We start from the raw sequence: 26,896 nt of genomic DNA, 5'->3' as shown, positions 1-26,896 counted from the left end.
AGAACCTTCAGAGGAGGAAATTCCAGAACCTTCAGAGGAGGAAATTCCAGAAACTTCAGAGGAGGACATTCCAGAACCTTCAGAGGAGGAAACTCCAGAGGCTTCAGAAGAGGTCCCATCTGAGGCAGTAGACAAGATCATTCCAAAAGACACAGAAGAGGCTTCCAAAAAGATAATTACAGAAACTACAGAAGAGGCTTCCGAAGAGATCATTCTAGAGCCTTCAGAAGCTGCAGCGGAGATAACCACAGAGGCTGCAGGTGAGTCCATTCCAGAGGCGACACAGGAGGCTGCTGTGGAGATTACTCATGAGGTCACCACTGAAACTGGAATTTTGACGGACACAGAGGAGAACAATAATGGCGATCGTTATAGGGATGCAGAGGAGAACAATAACGGTGATCGTTATAGGGTCACAGGAGAACCAGAAGAAACAAATGATGACTTCCTAGGGATTCAAGATATCATAACAGAGGTGGAAAATGCGGTAAGCAATGATGAAGTTATTATTATTACAATCAATAAAATACAGATTCAATAATCAAATTGTTACATCATAAAGGATAGAAGCCTTCTTAAACACACAATAAGAGAGGTGCATCAGCTATAGATTAAAGACACTGTCTACTGAAATGAATGTGAGTGAAGTGATATTGTAATGATGTGAGCTGTTTGTGATCTGTTTTTGTGTCCTGTGTTTAGCTGGGCAATGAGATCGAGGACATCATGACGAGGCCTTTCACACCCATGAAGGAGCAGGTGGTGGAACTCAGCATCCAGCTGAAGGGAGAGAACTACAACGACGGCCTGAGAGACCCCTCTAGCTTCTACTACCAACGCGTGGTCAAACATTTCACCCATAAGGTACAGTAAAGTTGGTATACTCCTGTCCCTGTACAGGCTCTTGGTAAAAGCAATTGATTGGTCCCGTCGTTTTTGACACCCGCTTTTGTTTTTGTTTCCTTACTTTTGACATACAGGATGTACACTGAGTGTACAAAACATTAGGAACACTTTTCTAATATTGAGTTGCACCTCCGTTTGCCCTCAGAACAGCCTCAATTCATTGGGGCATGAACTCTACAAGGTATCGAAAGCGTTCCACAGGGATGCTGGCCCATGTGGACTCCAGTACTTTCCACAGTTGTGTCAAGTTGGCTGGATGTCCTTTGGGTGGTGGACCATTCTAGATACGCACGGGAAACTGTTACGTTGCAGTTCTTGAAACACTCAAAACGGTGTGCCTGGCACCTGCTACCATACCCCGTTCAAAGGCACTTAAATAATTTGTCTTGCCCATTCACCTTCTGAATGTCACACATACCCACTCCATGTCTCAATTGTCTCCAGGCTTAAAAATCCTTTAACCTGTCTTCTCCCCTTCATCTACGCTGACTGAACTGGATTTAACAGGTGACATCAATAAAAGATCCATCTGTCGTGGAAAGCAGGTGTTTCTAATGTTTTGTACAGTGTATTTTACATTATTAACTTTTGCGTGTACAGAGTACAAACAGAAAGTTCGGAAGAGGATGAAATATATATATATATTCTACTGTATCTATTTACTGTTATCAGCTTTCGAATGTTGTACTGGTTGTTTGGGCTTGCCAGCTATATACTGTATTCACTAAAGAACAGGAAGAAAGCTGCCTGGGAAAATCAGAGGTCCACCAGTCAGTGTGACAGCTCTGGAAACATGTCCTCTGTTGGGAACGCACAGTGACGGACGGTGTATTCCCATCGCTGGATGTTGCCACCTCACATTTTGGCCTTTTCTCCGGCAGAGCCAGAGTTTATGTCAGAGCAGAGGCCATTAGTTATAGACATGGGCTGTGTCCCAAATGGCCGCCTATTTCCCAATAGTGCTTTTGACCAGGGCCTGATCAGAGCCCCATGGGGCCGGGCCAAAAGTAGTGCACTAAATAGGGAATAGGGTGCCATTTGAGATGCAGACATACAGAGAGGATGAATAAGAAAACAACAGGACATAGCCTTACTGCTCCTGGCCAAGAGGGGAAAGAAGGGAGGTGGCACAGATCCTAGAGGATAGCTTTAGCACACAGACAGCCACTACACAGACTAGGACAGGGGACTGACTTGATTTTTGTCTATACTGCAGTAATTGATCATACTATGTGATCCTGGACTGAGAATGATATTGCTAACTAGTGGCGTAAAGGATTCACAGTACTGGTGTAGATGCAGGCATGTCTGGCGAACAGGGTGGATCTTTTTCATTCTCCTGAGAAAAACTCCAATTTTTTATTTTTTTATTTTTTTATTTTTATCCCATTTTCTCCCCAATTTTCGTGGTATCCAATCGCTAGTAATTACTACCTTGTCTCATCGCTACAACTCCCGTACGGGCTCGGGAGAGACGAAGGTCGAAAGCCATGCGTCCTCCGAAGCACAACCCAACCAGCCGTACTGCTTCTTAACACAGCGCGCCTCCAACCCGGAAGCCAGCCGCACCAATGTGTCGGAGGAAACACCGTGTACCTGGCCCCCTTGGCTGGCTCGCACTGCGCCCGGCCCGCCACAGGAGTCGCTGGAGCGCGATGAGACAAGGATATCCCTACCGGCCAAACCCTCCCTACCCCGGACGACGCTATGCCAATTGTGCGTCGCCCCACGGACCTCCCGGTCGCAGCCGGCTGCGACAGAGCCTGGGCGCGAACCCAGAGACTCTGGTGGCGCAGTTAGCACTGCGATGCAGTGCCCTAGACCACTGCGCCACCCGGGAGGCGAAAAGCTCCAACTTGACGTGGTAATTAACTTAGTGTGTTTTCTTTTCATCGTTCTCATCTAGATTGAAGATGCATTTGAAAGGTTACCAGGATTCAAGAAGGTCTTTGTAGTTGAATTCAGGTAAGCGTCATTAACAGCTATAAATCCATTGATCTACTACCTATAAATCATCCCATTTAATTGAACAGGCAATATGCTATTTCAGTATCAAGTTGTAATATTTCTTTGTCTTTTCCAAATGTGTCCAGGCCTCAGAAGGACCTCCAAAGGTAAGCATATTTTCTTTCTTCTGACCCAAATGACTGTCTCACAAGGTTTACATCCAATTGGCTACAGATGTTCATGCAAATATTCTAATATCTGCATAAAAACCACATGCTTGTTGCAGATAAAACGCTGTGCGTGATGATGTAGTGCACATGGAAATAACTTTTGCGGTTAAATTCCCATGTACTGAATAAAAAATCCAAGTTAAATGGGTTTCCTTCACAACTCTAATGATGTATTTTTTCACCACAAATGTTGCGTTATGTAGTGAATGTGCTCACTATGACTTTGGCATGTGCACTCTAGCCAACAGATGTCATATACAGCAGGCTACTTTAATGATGAGATTGTTATGGATAATCATTTTTATTTGTCAAACGGCAGCCAGCCAAGCATCGATCATCATGTCAACCAGAATAAGACCCTCAATATTTATCAATATATTCACATAAAGGCGTTTCCACCGCCATATCTCGCATAATGAATTCCCACCTTTGAGATTTACCGACAGATTTACCGACAGATTTACCGACAGATTTGCTGTTCCCATCAGGCCTGTCGTGACATTTTTTATCCAACATGTACTTTACTCACATTAAAAGGATGGCTGGAAACCTGGTTACTGTTAATGCGTTCCCATGTCAGGATTTATGGCTCCTAAATCCATGACAACGACCACTGACACACACAGTACAGTTGATGATGTCCTGGAGAGTGCTGTAATAACAGGCTAGATACCTGTGTGAAAGTGCACTGGAGCATGATAAATCCATCTCATTGCAATGCTATCACTCCCAGTTCAACCATTATGACTGCACAGTTGAGCTAACCCAAATCCCACTGAGTCTATCTCACATGTATATCTACTAATGGGAAATGCATGTGCATCTGTGTCTGGCTCAGCCAAAGAACCAAGCCTTTACCGTACCTACTGCATGGTTAGATGTTTTCTGCTTGCTTGCCACAGTCTTCAGAACAGTTGTTCCACACTATGTTTACCAGCAATACAAGCATACTTCCAATGTCTGTCAATCATTATAGCTCCGTGCATCGGCACCATTGCAGACACGAAAAGCACAATAAACGAAGCTAACACGTGTGATTCCTTTTGGCTCCATGTCACATTGGACTTCTATGTGTTTTCTAAGTTGGCGTCTTTATATTACACGAGTTCTGCAATGGACTTTGCTCCAATTTACAGTTAATGGCCTTGCAATGGTCAATCACCCCCTAGCTGGTGTAAGCCCCATCGCTCACCCCGCTGCCCCCCTGCCAGTCATGATGATGCGATTAAAGGCAGAGCTTTATGACAAGATCAATTTTCTCCTGACTGTCAACCAGTACAGAGGCTCCAGGCCAGACTCCCCCGCGGGTTTAGCCCCGCACTGGTTTCCCTACAAACTGGCATCGTGGAAAACGAAACGTTGCGAGCAGTGAGGCCTTTAAACCACCTTCGGCTCTCCACAGTTTGTTCTGCAGGTCATATAAAGCCCTGTTAGCATGCAGCCTTTAAACGGAGCTGCCAGGGAATTAGAGCTGAAGGAGAATTGGGCTGTCAGGGGGGAGAAAGTGAAGATGGTCATAAACTGACCAGGTTCTCCCACACTAGGGGGAAATAGTATGCCTCAGATCACACTATCTAGATTAGGATATAGCTTCTCCAAGCTAGGACCACTTTAAAGGTCCAATGCAGACGTTTTTATTTCAATATCAAATGATTTCTGGGTAACAATTATGTACCTTACTGTGATTATTTTCAGTTAAAATAGTCAAAAAGAAACAGAAATATCTTCTTAGCAATGAACAATTTCTCAAGCGAGAATTTCCCTAGGACTGTCTGGGAGTGGTCTGAGTTAGGAGGGGAAAACTGAAAACTAGCTGGTATTGGCAGAGAGGTTTGAAACTCTCTAATTGTTCTATTAAATAATTGACCGCATGGTGATCTAACCATGGAAAGGCATAAGCTCCATACCACCAACAAAGGCAGAAATTTCAGGCTGTCTGTCACGTTCCTGACCTGTTTTCTTTTGTCTTGTATTTATTTAGTTAGACAAACCCACCCAACTCACGCCCTGACCATGTGTGATTTTCTATGTTGGGATGTTTGTGTTCGGCCGTGTTTGATTCTCAATCAGAGGCAGCTGTCAATCGTTGTCCCTGATTGAGAATCATACTTAGGCAGCCTGGGTTTCACGTGTGTGTTGTGGGTGTTTGTTTCCGTGTTTGTATTCGTGCCACACGGGACTGTTGTCGGTTGTATTCATTTTGTTATTTTGTTTCATGTTAGTGTTCAATTTCGATTCAATAAATTATCATGAGCACTACCCACTCTGCGTGTTGGTCCGATCCATGCTCCTCCTCGTCTGAGGAGGAGAACGACTCTGACGACCGTTACACTGTCTTTTTAAACAGCTCTTATACTTAAAGGGCATTATCATAATTTTCACAGTAAAATTCCAACCTCATTGTGTGGAAATATCTATAAAACACAGGAAAATCACATTTTTGACTGCACTGTGCCTAAACTAGGACCTCTGTAATAATTAAGCTAGGACCTCTAAGCTAGGACCTATTTAACCAACCCTGTAAATTCACACAATCACTAATTATGTTTTCACAGCACTTTCCCTAATTTTTATGACTTCTTTTAAGTGTTTTGTCAGCTCTTATAATGTTTTATTACGTCCAACATGACATGATGTCTTATTATGTGGCATCTATTCAACAGACTGGGAATCACTTGTGATCCCTATGAGAGCATTATGACTGAATCATAATTCATTATACCTGTGGGCTCTAAGTAAAGTGTAACAATAATTTCTACTTGAGACATTTGAGCCATGCAACCTTATCCAAGATGAGGGCACCCCTCACTGTTCCTCAATGTCTCTCTCTCTGTTCCTCAATGTGTCTCTCTCTCTGTTCCTCAATGTGTCTCTCTCTCTGTTCCTCAATGTGTCTCTCTGTTCCTCAATGTGTCTCTCTGTTCCTCAATGTCTCTCTCTCTGTTCCTCAATGTGTCTCTCTGTTCCTTATTGTCTCTCTCTCTGTTCCTCAATGTGTCTCTCTCTCTGTTCCTCAATGTGTCTCTCTCTGTTCCTCAATGTGTCTCTCTGTTCCTTATTGTGTCTCTCTCTGTTCCTCAATGTGTCTCTCTCTCTGTTCCTCAATGTGTCTCTCTGTTCCTTATTGTGTCTCTCTCTGTTCCTCAATGTGTCTCTCTCTGTTCCTCATTGTGTCTCTCTGTTCCTCAATGTGTCTCTCTCTGTTCCTCAATGTGTCTCTCTCTGTTCCTCAATGTGTCTCTCTGTTCCTCAATGTCTCTCTCTGTTAATCAATGTGTCTCTCTCTGTTCCTCAATGTGTCTCTCTCTCTGTTCCTCAATGTGTCTCTCTCTGTTCCTCATTGTGTCTCTCTGTTCCTCAATGTGTCTCTCTCTGTTCCTCAATGTGTCTCTCTGTTCCTCAATGTCTCTCTCTGTTAATCAATGTGTCTCTCTCTGTTCCTCAATGTGTCTCTCTCTCTGTTCCTCAATGTGTCTCTCTCTGTTCCTCATTGTGTCTCTCTCTGTTCCTCAATGTGTCTCTCTCTGTTCCTCAATGTGTCTCTCTGTTCCTCAATGTGTCTCTCTGTTCCTCAATGTATCTCTCTCTCTGTTCCTCAATGTGTCTCTCTGTTCCTTATTGTGTCTCTCTGTTCCTCAATGTGTCTCTCTCTGTTCCTCAATGTGTCTCTCTCTGTTCCTCATTGTGTCTCTCTGTTCCTCAATGTGTCTCTCTCTCTGTTCCTCAATGTGTCTCTCTCTCTGTTCCTCAATGTGTCTCTCTCTCTGTTCCTCAATGTGTCTCTCTCTCTGTTCCTCAATGTGTCTCTCTCTCTGTTCCTCAATGTGTCTCTCTCTCTGTTCCTCAATGTGTCTCTCTCTGTTCCTCAATGTGTCTCTCTCTGTTCCTCAATGTGTCTCTCTCTGTTCCTCAATGTGTCTCTCTCTGTTCCTCAATGTGTCTCTCTCTGTTCCTCATTGTGTCTCTCTGTTCCTCAATGTGTCTCTCTCTGTTCCTCAATGTGTCTCTCTCTCTGTTCCTCAATGTGTCTCTCTCTGTTCCTCATTGTGTCTCTCTCTGTTCCTCAATGTGTCTCTCTCTGTTCCTCATTGTGTCTCTCTGTTCCTCAATGTGTCTCTCTCTCTGTTCCTCAATGTGTCTCTCTCTGTTCCTCATTGTGTCTCTCTGTTCCTCAATGTGTCTCTCTCTCTGTTCCTCATTGTGTCTCTCTGTTCCTCAATGTGTCTCTCTCTCTGTTCCTCAATGTGTCTCTCTGTTACTCAATGTCTCTCTCTCTCTCTCTCTCTCTCTCAAATGAATGTTGTTCCTCTAGGGGTATGTTGTCTGTGGTAGTCCACTACGCAGTGACTCTGGAGGTGGACGGGGCAGGCATCAGTAACGAGACCATGGACTACATCAACCTCCAGTCCAACGTGGTGGAGAAGTCTTACCGTGATGCTGTTGAACGCCCCACCGTGGTCTACACCATAACAGACTTCCGAAACTACATCACTGAAGCCCTGCACAAGGAGAACTTCATGAGCAACACCACTCTGGATGCAGACACTGACTCACTGCACCTAGAGCGAGGTAGGTCTACAGACCGGGAAAACTGTAGAACAGGGGGTCATGAACTCTGGTCCTAGAGAGCTACATTATGAGGCTTTTATTCCAGCCCAGAACTAACACACCTAACCAGAATAATAATAGTATTGAGGATTAGTTGATCTAGTACAATTAAGTGTGTTAGTGCTGAAACAAAAGCTTGCTCAGAGAGGAGCGCTCCAGGAACAGGCGACCACTGCTAAATAAGGCTTTAGTCCTGGGATTTGTGTGAAAAGGTAAAAGGGTTCTCCAGTTGATTTGTGTATGACTGTTTTATTTTCCAGTTGATAACTTGTTTCTGGGAGGGAGACCCACCACCAAACCAGAAGAGTCCAATGACATGATGGTGAGTGTCAGTTCACTGCTCCACATTGTCCTGATGGAACATTGTGTATCGCATCCGTTTAACAATATAGTCAACTGAATATGTAGTTGATGACATTGCTACTTCAATGTGTGTTGGTGTGTAGGCTACACTAAAATGAATGTCATTTGTTGCTAAAGTTGCTTTGGAAAATGGAATTCATACCCAGCTGTCTCAGTTCAGTAAAAGTCTGTAAAAATAGTCAAGTCCATTTTCCACAAAACTATTCTCAAGACGCAAGTCAGCATGCCATATTAAGCAAACAGTTGTGTTCAATCACTGAGAAATATCGAAAGAAATCTGGTTTGAGTGGAAATATGATATGAATTTATTATGCCGAATGATCCGCTTTTCTCATAGACTGTAATTACAAATACACATTTGACTTGGAACAAACTTAATAATCTCAGAATTTACTCCCTCAATTTTTTCCTATTTTTTCTCATCCCTTTATTAAAGTGATTTACAATCCTGTTTTGGCTGAATGGCGTTGTCCAATTTGTCTTGCCTACCATGTGTTCTCTCTCGTTCTCTCAGGTAATGGCAAGCGTCCTGGGGTCTAACACAGGCACAAGGCAGTTACTGGTAGTTAATAAAGATAAGCACATCTGAAGTCCATTCGTTATTAAACGGGTCCACTTTGACCAAACAGAGCTTTATTGTTGTCCTTTGGGCATAACACAACGTTTTGTTTATCCTGTGGTGAAAGACAATGACGCTCTGCTCATTTGTGTGAACACAACCCGGTTTGACGGTCTCACTAAGTCACATGGCTGTTTGCAGGAAGCCCATTTTCATTGTGGAAGATGAAGTGTGTGTGTGTGTGTGTGTGTGTGTGTGTGTGTGTGTGTGTGTGTGTGTGTGTGTGTGTGTGTGTTTCTCTGTCCCTTGAGCAGGACATACTAATACAGAACATATGTTGAGGTTAAAAGGCCTGTACTGTTCCATTCATCCATATAGGGCATCTGTTGCTAGCGATGTATATGTGAATTTCACTCAGATTTAGTTTATCGTGAGGTATTTTGTGTTTCTGAATATTTACTTTGTGAAGTACACATATCAAGGGCTACATCTGTATCTGTTACAACTCAACCTTGTGAGAGAGAATCACTCTGTTACAACTCAACCTTGTGAGAGAGAATCACTCTGTTACAACTCAACCTTGTGAGAGAGAATCACTCTGTTACAACTCAACCTTGTGAGAGAGAATCACTCTGTTACAACTCAACCTTGTGAGAGAGAATCACTCTGTTACAACTCAACCTTGTGAGAGAAAAACACTCTGTTACAACTCAACCTTGTGAGAGAGAAAAACACAACTAATCTGCAGCTGCAGCTTGGGAGGCACAGAGGGCCGGCTTTTGTGTCCAAATGTATCTTCTGCGTGCCAGTACAATGTCTTTCCACTGAAGTTAGTCCGGATAGAAGAAGGATGAATTTCCACTGTAATTCATTGAAGATGTTGAGGATCATTTTTTTCTCCACTTTGACTTCTATAAGGACTATTGAATGTATACGTGATCATATCTGTCATCCTATGCATGCGCTTTTTGATCTGTGCATGGGAAAATGTGGGTATTTTTGCATTTATGTATGCATGGGTTGGTGTATGTAGGTCTATGTAAGTCTATGTAGTTCTATGTACTGTAGTTGCGTGTGTCCATCCTTGGGGCATGGCCAGCCCAGGTGTATCATCCAGGCAATTCCCATATAGATAGAGGATTTAGGATTATCTTTCCTCTAGCCAGCCTAATCTAGGTATATTCTTGGCATTTTCTATGTCTGCCGTGTCTGCCAGCCTCCCGTTCAGGCTAAAGGTAGACAACAATACACGTGGACGTTAATTTAAGTGTGAGTTACTAGACGTACATTTCTCTTACGTTAGTAGAATGTAAGAATAATGTCATGGCACTTTTATCAACCTTTGTCTTTTCTTCCTGGTGTGTCAGGACAATGTTCTGGCTGCTGAGAAACCACCAGATGCTCCTGGCCAAGACTTGGATGTCAGCAACATCTTCCTGAAGAAGGATGATTTCCTGTTTCCTATGGACCCTTTGAAAGGCTCCGGGAGCGTTGTGGCCAGTGAAAATGATGTGTTCGTTCTGGATGAAACCACCTTGCTACCCAGCACCACTGCTGTCCCTGCAGAGAGTGAGCAGTCCTGTTTCTACCTCCTAAATCACGACATTCACATCACCTTGAATACTGTCAACCACACAGTAACACACAACACAAAAAAACACATTCAAATCTGAGATTTGAAACCATTTCTCCATTGTTAACCTCATGGATTCTCCTCTATTCTGTGTTTTCACTCTGTTTCCCTTCACTGAAGAGAAGGGAGATTCCATGTTCCAGTAACAACATGTGTTTTTCCTGTTTTTCTAGATAATGGAAATATTGAAGAAGAGGGATTTCTTCTCAGCAACACTCAGCAAGACTCTCATACTCCCGATGGGGATGGTGTGGTTGGTGCTGGAGGCTCCTCTACCTCCTCCCCTTCACAACCACAGACCACAGAGGCCCCGGTCCCGGCACCTCCCAGAGTAGACACAGATTTGGATGCTGGTTCTGGCTCCGGCTTCTCTGGGGATGACCAAGGGGCTGACGTCTTGCCATGGTTTCCCGTGACAACTGAGGAGACGGACTACATAGAGGAGGAGGAGGATTCTGTGGTGGGGGAGGTGCATTTACCAGATCCAGAAGTGGAACCGAAGGAGGAAGAGAAGAAGGAGGAGGAGAAGGGGGAAGAGATCACCGAATCTGTCCTGGCTGAATCTCCAGAGGATATGGGTCCTTTTGAGTCCCATCCAGAATCTGTCCTGACTGAATCTCCAGAGGATATGGGTCCTTTTGAGTCCCATCCAGAATCTGCCCCAGTTGAGGAAGAGCCACAACGGCCTTTCTTGGACAGACTGCCTGTGACCCAAGACATTAATACCCGACCTGACTACACGACCACCGCTGAAGCCCCTGTGTTCTGGACCGCAGAGACCCTGACCGTGGAGCTCTCCATACAGACGCTGGAGGCCTCTGGGATGTATGACGATTATTACCCAAGCGAACCATTCACCATCATAGCACCAGTCACTGATTATCCCTATCCTCAGTTTTACACCACTGAGGCCCTCGTGTTGGAAGGGCCAGCAGCTGAGACCCATGGTTCTGTTGAGGAGCTGTCGGAGCCAACCAGTCCAATAGAGCTTGAACTCCCCACAGTCACAGAGTCACCTACCTTCATAGACATGGAGCTGTTCACAGTCAAGGAGTCCATCTTCGATATGATCACCGCCGAACCACCAGAGATCGAAGCATTCACCGACAGACCTTTACTCTTGGTGCCCGATCCTGAGGATGAAGACGGAGAGGTGGAGATCTTGGAGGAACAGGGGGCGGAGGTCGCAGAGCCCTTGGCCACACTACTCCCATCCCTTGACATCTCAGAGGAGGACCTAGCTGAAGATGAAATATTTGTTGTGGCTGCAGGTACAGCAGCCCCGGAAGTCATAGAGTCTCATAGCATCTTATCCCCCGAGAAGGAATCTCCCTTCACTCGTATATCTGACTCTGTACCGGAAGAGGAGGAAGCCACACACCATCCAGCCACCACCGAAATAGCACCACATGGTGACATTGAAATCTCTGAGACACCTGAAATTGCCCCAACGATCCTACCTCCATTCTTCCAGCCAACATTCAGACCCACAGAAAACCTGCTTCAGGCAGCAGAAGAGTCAGATGTTAGCATTGAAGAAGGAGATGTTAGTATGGCGCCAGCACCCCCTTCCCCAGCTCACGACACATACGAACTAGAAGTCGGCACTTCAATTCAAGAGGTTGGAGACTACGCACCAGACTCCCCCATACCGGAAATTGACCTCACCTTCGAAGTGTATGACGGAATGAGTCACATGGACGGGGACAGCAGTGGGTACTCCAGCATCGCCCACGGATCAGACGTGGGCAGCATCGCCATGGCGAAGAGCCCTGGCAAGGATCTGATGGTGTTCTTTAGCCTGAGGGTGACCAACATGATGTTCTCTGAGGACCTCTTCAACAAGAGTTCCACAGAGTACAAAGCCCTGGAGCAGAGGTTCCTCGAACTGGTAAAGGATATATGGGGTTATCTGCAGTAACATTGGGGTATGGGGGCCATAAATTAATGTTCAGTATGCGTAGAGACGGCCTACTCAAGTCCATTTGACCATTTTCATTGCTGTGAATATTGTAATATGTTGCATATAATGGATTCTGCAGTAGAACTTTCTAATGAACTGTTTCCATTGTTATTGGATTTGTCACAAGTCATACAGTACCTGTGGGATACAGTATATCTTGGTGTTTTGGGGAAGCATAAAGTAACAATGTCTCCTTCTCGTCTGTAGCTCGTCCCTTACCTGCAGTCCAACCTCAGCAACTTCCAGAACCTGGAGATCCTGAATTTCCGTAACGGCAGCATCGTGGTGAACAGCAGGATGAAGTTCGGGAAGCCCGTCTCTCGGGGGGTCACCAACACTGTCTACCTTATCCTAGAGGACTTCGCTAACTCAGCCTTCCAAACCATGAACCTGGCCATAGACAAATACTCACTGGATGTGGAATCAGGTAAACCTCAGCTGCAAACAAGTTATACTTGAGTCTTGAGTGATGTTATTCTGCAGTGAGAGTAGGAAATTTATGAAATCATGTCAACAATTGCTCATTGTTGTGAAGCATTTCCTGACACTAATGTCCGTTTGGTGGATGATCTTTTATAGGTGGGTTTCATTATTGGATCTTGAAAGATGTGAAAGTCGACAACAGAAGCAATGGCACGCTGACCTAACACAAACTTCTCACATTAACACATCAGCAGGAGATTGCTGTATTGAGTCATTGAAGTGAGATGACTCTCTAGTTATGAAGCAAGTTGTTTTCTCAACACTTTGTAACTCAAAGAGCCCACAAAAATAGCATAACGATCTCAATGTGTCAATGGCTTTGATACTGTGGCCCCGGGGATGGTGATCTCATGTGGTTGACACTTCTGTTTGGGCTAGGGTTGCAAAATTCCGGGAACTTTCAATAAATTCCCTGGATTTACCAAAATCCCAGTTGGAGGATTCCAGGAATCAGGAGGGATTAAGCAGGAAATCCAGAATCCTCCAACCAGGTCTTCTGGAAAACCTGGGAATTTTGCAACCCTCGTCTGGGCAGATGTAAAATGTGACCAGCAACAGTACTGTACAGTATGTGTCATAATGAGGATGAGTCACCATGGTGCTATTCTATAAGGCCGGCTGGGTCGTTACAGTATAATCTGTGTTGTAATCTGTCTGAGCCAATCATAATCATCTACTGTAACACTGATGCTTAATCATGTCACACATTACTGTAAGGTCTCCACAGGGCGTCAGATTAGAAAAAGACAAGGTATTTGTTAAGGTTAGAGTTAGAGAGTTAAGGTTGGAGTCAGAGTTAGGGTTAGAATAGTTAGCTCTTTTCTAGAATGTTCCGATAGTGACAACTTAAGTGCTCTGGGTACGTCATCATCAGCCAATTTACGACTAAAGTCTGAAACATTCTAACATATATTTTTTGTGGTGTATTTATGTGTTATTTTAGAATTAGTGGGCTTTAACCACCATCACCAGCACAGTCAAACCCCCATCCCTGAGTCACCAGGTTCTCAGATGGTAGAACTGAGGTCACACAAAACACGTTTGTTTATGTTTTCTTTGTCGTTGCCAGGCAACCAGGCAAACCCCTGCAAGTTCCAAGCGTGTAATGAGTATTCGATGTGCACGGTGAACCGCTGGTCCGGGGAGGCGGAGTGTGTGTGTGACGCGGGTTACTTCAGCGTGGACGGACTGCCGTGCCAGAGTATCTGTGACCTGCAGGAGGACTTCTGTCTCAACGATGGGAAGTGTGATGTCATCCCTGGCAAGGGAGCCATCTGCAGGTGGGTGGGAGTTTAGTTAAGGACACTGACATGATGAATTCACTATAGGGATGTGTGTGTGCATGTGTGTGTTTGAGATGCATATGGTTCTAATGCTGTTCTGTGTGGTTCTAGATGTCGTGTAGGAGAGAATTGGTGGTACCGCGGGGAACACTGTGAGGAGTATGTGTCAGAACCTCTGGTGGTGGGCATCGCTATAGCGTCGGTGGCTGGCTTCCTATTGGTGGCCTCTGGGGCAATCTTCTTCCTGGCCAGGACTCTGAGGGACGGTTATGACAAGGAGGATTCAGAGGATCCTCTACGGTAAGCAGCAGACTCATAAACCCAGAGGAAGGAGTAAATCAGATTATTTACCTGACCTCTTGTATTTACAGATGAATTACGATGTGTAATGGTTATTTAAGATATCACCTCAATGTTGCTTGTAGAGTAATGGCATCTGATAATATTTTGGCTTATTTTGCCTAATAACTGTAGTACCAGTCAAAAGTTTGGACACACCTACTTATTCAAGGGTTTTTCTTTATTTTGACTTTTTTCTACATTGTAGAATAATAGTGAAGACATCAACACTATGAAATAACACATGGAATCATGTACTAACCAAAAAAGTGTTAAACAAATCAAAATATATTTTATATTTGAGATTCTTCAAATAGCCACCCTTTGCCTTGGTAACAGCTTTGCACACGCTTGGCATTCTCTCAACCAGCTTCACCTGGAATGCTTTTCCAACAGTCTTGAAGGAGTTCACCACATATGCTGAGCACTTGTTGGCTGCTTTTCCTTCACTCTGCGGTCCAACTCATCCCAAACCATCTCAATTGGGTTAAGGTTGGTTGATTGTGGAGGCCAGGTCATCTGATGCTGCACTCCATCACTCTCCTTCTTGGTCAAATAGCCCTTACACAGCCTGGAGGTGTGATGGGTCATTGTCCGGTTGAAAAACAAATGATAGTCCCACTAAGCACAAACCAGATGGGATTGCATATCACTGCAGAATGCTGTGGTAGCCATGCTGGTTAAGTGTGCCTTGAATTCTAAATAAATCACTGACAGTGTCACCAGCAAAGCACCCCCACACCATCACACCTCCTCCTCTATGCTTCATGGTGGGAACCACACATGCGGAGATCATCCGTTCACCTACTCTGCGTCTCACAAAGACACGGCGGTTGGAACCAAAAATCTCAAAGTTGGACTCATCAGACCAAAGGACAGGTTTCCACCGGTCTAATGTCCATTGCTCATGTTTCTTGGCCCAAGCAAGTCTCTTCTTATTATTGGTGTCTTTTAGTAGTGGTTTCTTTGCAGCAATTCGACCATGAAGGCCTGATTCACGTAGTCTCCTCTGAACAGTTGATGTTGAGATGTGTCTGTTACTGGAACTCTGTGAAGCATTTATTTGGGCTGCAATTTCTGAGGCTGGTAACTCTAATGAACTAATCCTCTGCAGCAGAAGTAACTCTGGGTCTTCCTTTCCTGTGGCGGTCCTCATGAGAGCCAGTTTCATCATAGCGCTTGATGGTTTTTGCGACTGCACTTGAAGAAACTTTCAAAGTTCTTGAAATGTTGCATTTTGACTGACCTTCATGTCTTATAGTAATGATGAACTGTTGTCTATCTTTGCTTATTTGAGCTGTTCTTGCCATAATATGGACCTGGTCTTTTACCAAATAGGGCTATCCTCTGTATACCAACCCTACCTTGTCACAACACAACTGATTGTCTCAAACGCATGAAGAAGGAAAGAAATTCCACAAATTAACTTTTAACCTGTCTAGGATCAGCGTGGCGCTAGCGGCACACCCCCCCCCCCCCCACTGAAAAACCAGTGCCGCGAAATTCAAAAAAAATATTTTTTTAAAATATTTAACTTTCACACATTAAAGTCCAATACAGCTAATGAAAGACACAGATCTTGTGAATCCAGTCAACATTTCCGATTTTTAAAATGTTTTACAGGGAAGACACAATATGTAAAGATGTACATCTATTACCTAAAAACACATTAGCATAATCCACCATCTTTTATTTGTCCACCAACACCAGTAGCCATCACCAATTCGGCTAAACTAAGATATTTATAGCCCCTAACCAACAAAAAAACTCATTAGATGACAGTCTGATAACATATTTATGGTATGGGATAGGTTTTGTTAGAAAAAAGTGCATATTTCAGGTATATGGCATAGTTTACAATTGCACCCACCATCACAAATGGACTAGAATAATTACAATGAGCAACGTGTTTACCTAACTACTAATCATCAAACATTTCGTAAAAATACACAGCATACACGAATCGAAAGACACAGATCCTGTGAATACAGACAATATTTCAGATTTTCTAAGTGTCTTACAGCGAAAACACAATAAATCGTTATATTAGCTTAGCACATAGCAATTAGCAGCCCAGCATTGATTCTAGCCAAAGTGAGCGATAAAAGTCAACATCGCCAAAAGATATTAATTTTTTCACTAACCTTCTCAGAATTCTTCCGATGACACTCCTGTAACATCACATTACAACATGCATATACAGTTTGATCGAAAATGTTTATATTTAGCCACCAAAATCATGGTTAGACAATGTGAAATGTAGCTCAGCTGGTCAGAAAATGTCCTTGCGCCACTTAGACAGTGATCTACTCTTATACATAAATACTCATAAACGTGACTAAAAAATATAGGGTGGACAGGGATTGATAGACAATTTAATTCTTAATACAATTGCGTTATTACATTTTTTAATTTATCCTTACTTTTCAATACAGTTTGCGCCAAGCGAAGCTACGTCAAAAAACATGGCGTCCTAAGCCACTAAAATGTTTCGACAGAAACACGATTTATCATAATAAAAATGTCCTACCTTGAGCTGTTCTTCCATCAGTATCTTGGGCAAAGGATCCTTTCTTGGGAGAAATCGTCTTTTGGTGGAAAGCTGTCCTCTTGCCATGTGGAAATGTCAACTGAGTTCGGGATGAACTGAAAAGCATGCCCAACTTTTCACATCGTTGCAAAAATAAATGTCCCAAAATCGCACTAAACGGATATAAATTGCTATAAAACGCTTTAAATTAACTACCTTATGATGTTTTTAACTCCTATAACGAGTGAAAAGATGACCGGAGAAATATAACAGGCTAAACTAACGCTTGGAACAGGAGCGGGTCGGTGTCCAGCACGTGCGTTACGCAGCTCCAAAAGAATGACTAGCTTCAGGGTTTTTTCATTTGTAGGGCCTGTGAACGAGCAATCGAGCCCGTTGGAATCGTCATCACGTAAAGGCATCCAGGGGAAGACGTAAGAAGTGTCCGTATAGTCATAGCAACGACAGTGCCCTTTTAAATGACTTCAGAAGAGTGGCCAACATTTCTCAAATCTGACTCCATGTCAGGGAAATTGCTGTAGAATGGGCTCTGTTCCACTTAGAGACAAAATTTCAACTCCTATAGAAACTATAGACTGTTTTCTATCCAATAATAATAATAATATGCATATTGTACGATCAAGGATTTTGTGGGAAGCCGTTTAAAAAATTAGCCAAATTAGCATAAGTAGTCTAAACAGCGCCCCCATCCCCAACAGGTTAAGAAGGCACACCTGTTAATTGAAATGCATTCCAGGTGACTATCTCATGAAGCTGGGTGAGAGAATCCTAAGAGTGTGAAAAGCTATCATCAATTCAAAGGGTGGCTACTTTGAAGCACCTCAAATATAAAATATATGTTGATTTATTTAACACTTTTTTGGTTACTACATGATTCCATATGTGTTATTTCATAGTTTTGATGTCTTCACTATTTTTCTACAATGTAGAAAATAGTACAAATTAAGAAAACCCCTTGAATGAGTAGGTGTGTCCAAACTTTTGACTGGTACTGTATGTAGTAGTACTTAACTGGGTTAATAAATACTATACTGGTGTGTAGACAGAAAATAAATGTAGATGGTTGTCCTAAAATGTTTTGGTTAAGTGAAGCTTTGAGCATCGTTAACGGGGTGCTTGACCGAGAATCTGTCTGAGAGAAAGAACTATGAGAGCGTGATTAGCGTCTCAGACTTTTGATTAACCATTCAGGACATGTTTATTGAGAAGTATCAAAACAGTGCTGATTGTATTTAGAAGCCCTGAGTTGCAGGATCAACAGTGTGTGTGTGTGTGTGTGTGTGTGTGTGTGTGTGTGTGTGTGTGTGTGTGTGTGTGTGTGTGTGTGTGTGTGTGTGTGTGTGTGTGTGTGTGTGTGTGTGTGTGTGTGTGTGTGTGTGTGTGTGTGCATGCTACCATGTGTAGGCGTGTGATTGTTTTATGAATCAGTGTGTGTCTCGGCAGCTGCCCTGAGTTTAGCCTGCCTGCTTCTAGTGACACAAGGCCTGGTCTCGACAGATAGACCTTGGGCCAATGCCCATGTTAGCACCATGGGCCCTTCTAGCAGCCCCGCCCTACAGTCTCCCACTGTTACCAATAAACTGTCCACAGACTGCTAGATTGGACTCCTGACCAGTTCAGGGTGTTTCTCATATGAGTGTTTAGCTGATGGAACATGGCGTACTGTATAATGTAAAGACTGTATCTGATGGAGCTGCAGTCCACAACACTTCCTGTTCAATGGTTGGAATGTATAGTTAACAAAACATTTCCAAAAGGGAAATGACATTCATGTTTGTGCCGAAGGTTTTTTATTTAGTACAGCGCAGATTGTCAGATGTTGTTTATTACAGATATGGAGCAGCAGCTGGAGTGAGCTACAGGCAGCGGGGAACTCACAATGAAACTTCATCTGTGGTAGGAATGTGAGAGAGGGAGAGAGAGAGAAAGAAATAAAGAGATAAAGAGAGAAATAAAGAGAGAGAAAGAGGTAGAGAGAGAAAAATAAAGACAGAGGGTTGAGAGAAAGAGAGAGGGAAAGAGAGAGAAATAGAGAGGGATAGAAATAGAGGGAGAGAGAAAGAGAGAGGGAAAAATAAAGAGGGAGAGAGAAAGAGAGAGGTAGAGAGGGATAGAAATAGAGAGGAAGAGAGAAAGAGAGAGGGAGAGAGAAAGATAGAGAGAGAAATAGAGAGGGAGAGAAATAGAGAGGGAGAAAGAGAGAGGGAGAGAGAGAGAAATAAAGACAGAGAGGGTTTAGAGAAAGAGTGCAGGAGATAGAAAGAGAGATGGAGAGAGAAAGAGAGAGGGAGAGGGAGAGAAATAGAGAGGGAGAGAAAGAGAGAGGGAGAGAAATAGAGAGGGAGAGAGAAAGAGAGATGGAGAGAGAGAAATAAAGACAGAGAGGGTTGAGAGAAAGAGTGAGGGAGAGAGAAAGAGAGAGGGAGAGATGAGAGAAATAAAGACAGGGTTGAGAGAAAGAGTGAGGGAGAGAGAAAGAGAGATGGAAAGAGAGAGGGAGAGGGAGAGGGAGAGAAATAGAGAGGGAGAGAAATAGAGAGGGAGAGAAATAGAGAGGGAGAGAGAAAGAGAGATGGAGAGAGAAAGAGAGATGGAGAGAGAGAGAAATAAAGACAGGGTTGAGAGAAAGAGTGAGGGAGAGAGAAAGAGAGAGGGAGAGAGAAGGAGAGAGAGAGAAAGAGAGAGGGAGAGAGAGCGAGAAAGAGAGAGAGAGAGAGAAAGAGAGAGAGAAATAAAGACAGAGAGGTTTGAGAGAAAGAGAGGGAGAGAGAGAGAAATAGAGGGAGAGAAATAGAGGGAGAAATAAAGAGAAAGGGAGTGAGAGAGGAATAGAGAGGGAGAGAGAGAGAAAGGGAGAGAGAAATAGAAAGAGAGAGAAATAAAGAGAGAGAAAAATAAAGAGAGAGACAGAAATAAAGAGAGATAAAGAGAGAGGGAGCGAGAGAAATAGAGAGGGAGAGAAATAGAGAGGGAGAGAGGAAGAGAGAGAGAGCGAGAGAGACATATATAGAGAGAAATAGAGAGGGAGAGAAATAGAGAGGGAGAGAGAAAGAGAGAGAAATAGAGAGAGAAATATAGAGAGAAATAAAGAAAGAAATAGAGGGAGAAATAAAGAGAGAAATAGAGAGGGAGAGAGAAAGAGAGAAATATAGAGAGAAATATAGAGAGACATAGAGAGGGAGAAATAAAGAGAGAAATAGAGAGGGAGAAATAAAGAGAGAAATAGAGAGGGAGAAATAAAGAGAGAAATTGAGAGAGAGAAATAAAGAGAGAGAGACAGAAATATATATAGAGAGAGGGAGAAATAAAGAGGGAGACAGAAAGAAAGAGAGTCCGAGACAGAGGGTGAAGGAGTGAGTGAGCGAGCGAGAGAGAGAGATATCATTAGGTACAGGCCAGTACAACAGAATAACATCATGTGTCTGTCTGTGTGTTGCATGCCAACGTAGGTTGATATCAGGTTGCCATCCTGTTTAGAATGGACAGGACACAATGTCACTTCCCACCCACTGGCATAGGTCATCACGTATCATGCCAACCCCATACGGCTGTGGGTGTGTTTGTGTTTGTATGTGTGACTCACTTGGCCGCACCGCACGTACAGGCTGAAATGTTATTGTTCATCATTATTACCGGTAAGTAGACAGAACACATCATTCTCAGTGGTGTGTCATCAGCCACCTTTCTATTGCACCAGAGAAAATGTTCCTGCCTCCATCGTTTTCAACACATATATTTTTTTTAATGTATTTTATTTCACCTTTATTTAACCAGGTAGGCCAGGTGAGAACAAGTTCTCATTTACAACTGCAACCTGGCCAAGATAAAGCAAAGCAGTGCGACAAAAACAACATCACAGAGTTACACATGGGATAAACAAACGTACAGTCAATAACACAATAGAAAATCTGTATACAGTGTGCAAATGAATTAAGGAGGTAAGGCCATAGTGGCGAAGTAATTCCAATTTAGTAATTAACACTGGAATGATAAATGTGCAGATGAGGATGTGCAAGTAGAAATACTAGTGTGCAAAAGAGCAGAAAAAAACAAAAATAAATATGGGGATGAGGTAGGTAGTTGGGCTGTGTACAGCTGCAGCGATCGGTAAGCTGCTCTGACAGCCGATACTTGAAGTTAGTGAGGGAGATATAAGTCTCCAACTTCAGTGATTTTTGCAATTCGTTCCAGTCATTGGCAGCAGAGAACTGGAAGGAAAGGCGGCCAAAGGAGATGTTGGCTTTGGGGATGACCAGTGAAATATAAACTGCTGGAGTGCGTGCTACGGGTGGGTGTTGCTATGGTGACCAGTGAGCTGAGATAAGGCGGAGCTTTACCTAGCAAAGATTTATAGATGACCTGGAGCCAGTGGGTTTGGCAACGAATATGTAGCGAGGACCAGCCAACAAGAGCATACAGGTCACAATGGTGGTAAGATATGGGGCTTTGGTGACAAAACGGATGGTACTGTGATAGACTGCATCCAATTTGCTGAGTAGAGTGTTGTAGGCTATTTTGTAAATGACATCAGCAAAGTCAAGGATAGGCCGGATAGTCAGTTTTATGAGGGTATGTTTGGCAGCATGAGTGAAGGAGGCTTTGTTGCGAAATAGGGAGTCGATTCTAGATTGAATTTTGGATTGGAGATGCTTAATATGAGTCTGGAAGGAGAGTTTACAGTCTAACCAGACACCTAGGTATTTATAGTTGTCCACGTATTCTAAGTCAGAACCGTCCAGAGTAGTGATGCTAGACGGGCGGGCGGGTGCGAGCAGCGATCAGTTGAAGAGCATGCATTTAGTTTTACTAGCGTTTAAGAGCAGTTGGAGGCCACGGAAGGTGAGTTGTATGGCATTGAAGCTTGTTTGGAGGTTTGTTAACAGTGTCCAAAGAAGGGCCAGATGTATACAGAATGGTGTCGTCTGCTTAGAGGTGGATCAGAGACTCACCAGCAGCAAGAGCAACATCATTGATAAATACAGAGAAAAGAGTCAGTCCCGAGAATTGAACCCTGTGGCACCCCCAAAGAGACTGCCCGAGGTCTGGACAACAGGCCCTCCGATTTGATAGGAGAAGCGGGGGGGGCTTGGGCCAGTTTCTGCGGGGGGTGCAGAGCTGTTGGCCGGGTTTGAGGTAGCCAGGTGGAAAGCGTGGCCAGCCGTAGAGAAATGCTTATTGAAATTCTCGATTATCGTGGATTTATCGTGGTGACAGTGTTTCCTAACCTCAGTGGGCAGCTGGGAGGAGGTGCTCTTATTCTCCATGGACTTTACAGTGTCCCAAAACTTTCTGGAATTAGTGCTGCAGGATGCACATTTCTGTTTGAAAAAGCTAGCCTTCGCTTTCTTAACTGACTGTGTATATTGGTTCCTGACTTCCCTGAAAAGTTCCATATTGCGTGGACTATTCGAAGCTAGTGCAATACGCCACAGGATGTTTTTGTGCTGATCAAGGGCAGTCAAGTCTGGAGTGAACCAAGGGCTATATTTGTTCTTAGTTCTACATTTTTTGAAAGGGGCCTTCTTAATAACGATGCCCCTCTCCTACCTGTTTCACAGAGATCGGGACAGTGTGCCATCCTTAGAGAGAGCCACCAAGTTCAACCCCATGTATGAGAGTGATGTGGCCACGGCAGAGTACTACAGACGGTACGAAGATGACGTGCCGCACCACAGTACGGGCAGCGCAGACACCTCTGTGGACTTCTGCAGTGACGAGATACTCCAAATCTACGACAACTCCGAGCTCACCAGAGAGGTACGTAGAGGCTGTCTGAGTGGTTGACTGCTGGGAGGACTGTAAGAGAGAGACAGACAGTTGGCAACAGACTGGCTCTCTGGGGGATTTCTATGGAGATCATTCCAGATCATTCCAGGGATCTTAACGTTGTTCAAGATGTTTTTCAAGTAAATACAAGAAGGTTAGAGCTAAAGTGTAAAGTACTGTAAAACTGTTAGTAGTAATTGGCAATTATACACTGGAGTACATTATACACACATGTAGTATTGCGATATAGGATCTAGGTAACCCGAAGTGTTACCAACAATCAACTTTAGGTGTAAATAAGGCACTGTAACACGTGTGTATGAGATTCTATTTTCACCCTGAGTCTTTAGCTTCAGTGCTTCTGGTGGCAGAGGAGTGCTAGCCCAGACACCAGCATTGGGCAGGCAGTATGGAAACCAACACAAATCCATCCGGCCTTACATCAACCCCTAATGTTACATAACCGTCTCTCTCTCTCTCTCTCTCTCTTACCTCTCTCTCTTCTCTCTCTCACACACCTCTCTCCCCTCTCTCTCCTCTCTCTCTTTCACTCACTCTCTTTCCCACAACATTATTCTCTCTCTCTACCCCTACATCTCGCTCTCTCCCTCTTTCTTTCTCTTCTTTCTTTCTTTCTTTCTTTCTTTCTTTCTTTCTTTCTTTCTTTCTTTCTTTCTTTCTCTCTCTCTCATTGTCTCTCTCTCTCACACAGCAAATTCAGGACCGCCTAAGGATAATTGAGCTGTGTGCCAAAGACCGTCAGTTTGCAGACTTTGTACGGCAGCATCAAGTGTGAGTTGCTGATGCTGTCTGTCTGTCTGTCTGTCTGTCTGTCTGTCTGTCTGTCTGTCTGATGGTGGTGGGTATAGCCAGACTACAGTAGGCTGACCCACCTGATACACTAAACCTCCAGCTAGCTGGAGATGATGTACTTTCAGCGTAGTGCTGAGTGGTTAGTGCTGAGCGGTGAGCCAGGGTTCAGACTGTCAAATCTCTCCTTACCTTGGGGCTGGGAGGACAAGACAGGACACACGTCCTCTGTATGGTCATGGTCACCTCAGACCTTGGAAAGGGAACAGAGCAGACTAGAACGCAGCAGACTACAGGAGGCCTTTCTGTCTGGCCTGGCCTGTCTGTTTGCCTGTGGTGTGACTGGAGCAGGATACACACTTCACACAGTATGAGAACCTCTATACAGGAAACGTCTCCAGTCCAGACTACCTGTTCCAAAACCATTAGTGGAGCTATTTAGACATTCAGTTGTAGAGTTTCTGTTTCACTGGCCTTGTGTCAGCTCACTTATGGTCGCATCCAATATGGCACACTATCACTACAAAGTGCACTATTTTTGACCAGAGCCCTATGGACCCCGGTCTATAGTGGTGCACTTTAATAAGGAATAGGGTGCTATTTGAGATGCAGACCATAGTCTGTCTTTTTCTATGGAATGTTCTAGAGTATGGACGGTTCTAGAGTATGGAAGGTTCTAGAGTGCCCTGCAAGTCAGACAGAGACACAAGCAGCTGGGGCCGTGGGGGTGTCAGTCATTCACCTGTTCCAGGTATTAAGTTCCAGACAAAAACACCACTGCAGGATGGCCAAATACTCAAGTCAAATCACATTTTATTTGTCACTTACACATGTTTAGCAGATGTTATTGCGGGTGTAGCGAAATGCTTGTGTTTCTAGCTTCCAACAGTGCAGTAGTATCTAACAATTAACAACAATACACACAAATCTAAAATTAAAAGAATGGAATTAAAGGAATATATAAATATTAGAATGAGCAATGTCGGAGTGGCACTGACTAAAATACAGTAGAATAGAATACAGTATATGAGATTAGTAAAGTAAAAATATGTAAACATTATTAAGTGACTAGTGTTCCAAAATTAAAGTGGCCAGGAATTTCAAGTCTATGTATATGGGGCAGCAGTCTCTAAGGTGCGGGGTTGCGTAACCGGGTGGAAGCCACCTAGTGATGGCTATTTAACAGTCTGATGGGCTTGAGATAGAAACAGTTTTTCAGTCTCTGTCCCAGCTTTGATACTGGTTAAGTTCCTTCCCAGCTGTAAACAGTGGAAAAGGAGAAGAGTTGGGCCAGTCAGAACTGGGATAGCTAGGACGGTCAGTTCAGGTACACTTCTGATCTAGAGATACGACGGCCAGTCTGCTGTACAAAGAGAATAGACAGAGTCTTTGTGAAAGGCAGATGGAAGGAAACCCAGTAAGGATAATAGGCTTTGGGCCTGTGTAGAGCCAGTCAGAGGAGGCAAACAGACCAAGCGAAGGGAGCGGGTTGGAGACAGTTCATAGGCCGCATCAAACATCCCTATTCGAGGCAGAAAAATAACATTTTAAAGTTGACAGGCATCCCCAGGGTTTAAGTGTTGGGTACGGTAGTGTGGTTTGTGTGCAATTTTGAGCCACATCGGTCACTGTCAAAAGCCTCAATCTAATCTACTGTGTTGTGTGTGTGCTGACAGAGCGCTGGACAGAAGAGCGAGCTCTGAAGCATAGGAATGCTGGAGAGCCAGCTGATCACTGTGAACCTCAAGGTACTTTCTCTTTGATTCCTGACATGTCTAGAATGGTCATAGAATTAACCTTAACCTTAGCTTGTCTTAAATATACTTTTGTACTATATTGTCATTGATTCCGATAGGCAATGTGTAGTTGTTGCGATATTGGCTGTAGATGGTAGTAAGCCACAGTGTGCTGTCGTAGCTGGGTTTGATAGCTACAAACTATCTACATTTAATCTGTAAACTTCCCTTCTGATAGATTACAAACTATCTACATTTAAACTGTAAAACTCCCTTCTGATAGATTACAAACTATCTACATTTAAGCTGTAAAACTCCCTTCTGATAGATTACAAACTATCTACATTTAAGCTGTAAACTCTCTCTTTCCTTTCAGAAACATGCCTTTGTCTTTGACTTGAGAAAGAGGAAAGTGTCTTCTGTTGCCATGGTGCTTCTGATGGACTCTGCAGAATGACCAGATGAAGAGGATGGATATTTAAAGTCTTCTCTCTGAGGCGTGATGTGTTGTGCTGTTGCAACGTCTCACTGACTCTGTTTCTATGACCTGGTCTTTTTCTAAAGGTGGAGTGCGCTGTAAATACTTTTATTTTTGTTGTTTCCTTTTTTTCTTCGGTTATCACAGCCATCACCTTATCCTATGAGCTAGCCTCCTGCTCAGCTAGCCATCAAACATCTAGATACAGTTACTGTCAACAAGGTTCGCTGCATTGCACCTCTTACTTGCACAAATCTGTGAACAAACAGACTTCAATTGTTGTGTCCTTAGTTAGTTTGGACGTGTGGGTCCCTTCCTGCCCTAAACGTGGTCTTCTTCAGTGCCTTCACTTGGTTTCAGTTAGCATTGTGGGGTGTTGTGTCCTGAAGCGTAACGCGGCTGCTGGCAGGACCCTTGAAGTTCACTGGATGTCACTGGAAGGCTACTGTCCTGCATGGAAACTAACTAACTACTGGTTTAATCAACTTTGTTTCCACGTAATTTCAACCCCCAAATTCAATGTGATGAAGTTGAACTGTTTGGAGTAGAAAAAAAGAAATCAACGTAAGAGAATTTCAGATTTCTTTTCACCTAACTTTTAACCTAAATCCAATGACTTGGTGACATTTTTTGTTGATTTCACATTGAATTCACGTTAGTCGACAACTCAACCAAATGTAAATCAAAACTATACGTAGAACTGACATCTGTGCCCAGTGGGTACTGACTGGATGGCACAGGCTAACGCTATATAGCCTCCACTGAAATGATCAAATATCCTGGTTGCTGTACTTACTTGAACATGGTTTTGGCAAAAAGTTGTAGATAATCAATTGTGTAGACATAAATTGATAGTGTATTTAACTGTTGGAATGAGTATAGATTGACATACTGGAATTGTGATTGTTAGTAACCCCTTTTGGCCGTAGCCAATAGCCCAGGAAGACATGTTTCTCTGGGGTTTCTCATTTCTCAAATCTGATATCTGCTGCTTTGGGTTAGTCCACGTATCCATGACGATCCCAAGCAACCATGACCATCCCAAGCCTTTGTATATATCAGGAGTCGACTGTATTCATCCATATGTTTTGATGAACCAAATGTCCTCAACCCGTTGAAAAAGGGGTTAAATGTGCACGTTGTCTCTGTTGATGTGTTTTCTATGTTTTCTCATAGTTCAGAGATTAACAAGACAATGGTGTTATGATCTGTGTTGTGTATGTTAGACTTACTGGTTGAAA

The 26,896-nt window shown here is 43.6% G+C and overlaps 1 protein-coding gene across 1 annotated transcript; it reads left to right on the top strand.

Moving 5' to 3' along the window:
• Nucleotides 1–59: 59 nt before the first annotated feature.
• On the top strand, nucleotides 60–26,896 carry LOC129848970 (interphotoreceptor matrix proteoglycan 2-like; the record flags this gene model as incomplete). The annotated part of the gene is made up of 15 exons (XM_055916053.1): nucleotides 60–487; nucleotides 703–864; nucleotides 2,813–2,871; nucleotides 3,000–3,020; nucleotides 7,396–7,652; nucleotides 7,952–8,013; nucleotides 9,981–10,182; nucleotides 10,420–12,137; nucleotides 12,417–12,636; nucleotides 13,762–13,972; nucleotides 14,087–14,275; nucleotides 22,424–22,622; nucleotides 23,344–23,423; nucleotides 25,118–25,189; nucleotides 25,554–26,896. Coding segments are annotated over 14 exons (3,842 nt in total), but the record flags the coding sequence as incomplete, so codon positions are not given.

This window comes from Salvelinus fontinalis, unplaced genomic scaffold (genome assembly GCF_029448725.1).
Source record: "Salvelinus fontinalis isolate EN_2023a unplaced genomic scaffold, ASM2944872v1 scaffold_1302, whole genome shotgun sequence".
Classification (NCBI taxonomy): domain Eukaryota; kingdom Metazoa; phylum Chordata; class Actinopteri; order Salmoniformes; family Salmonidae; genus Salvelinus; species Salvelinus fontinalis.
The sequence above is the reverse complement of the archived record's forward strand: the minus strand, read 5'-3'. Positions and strand labels throughout refer to the sequence as shown.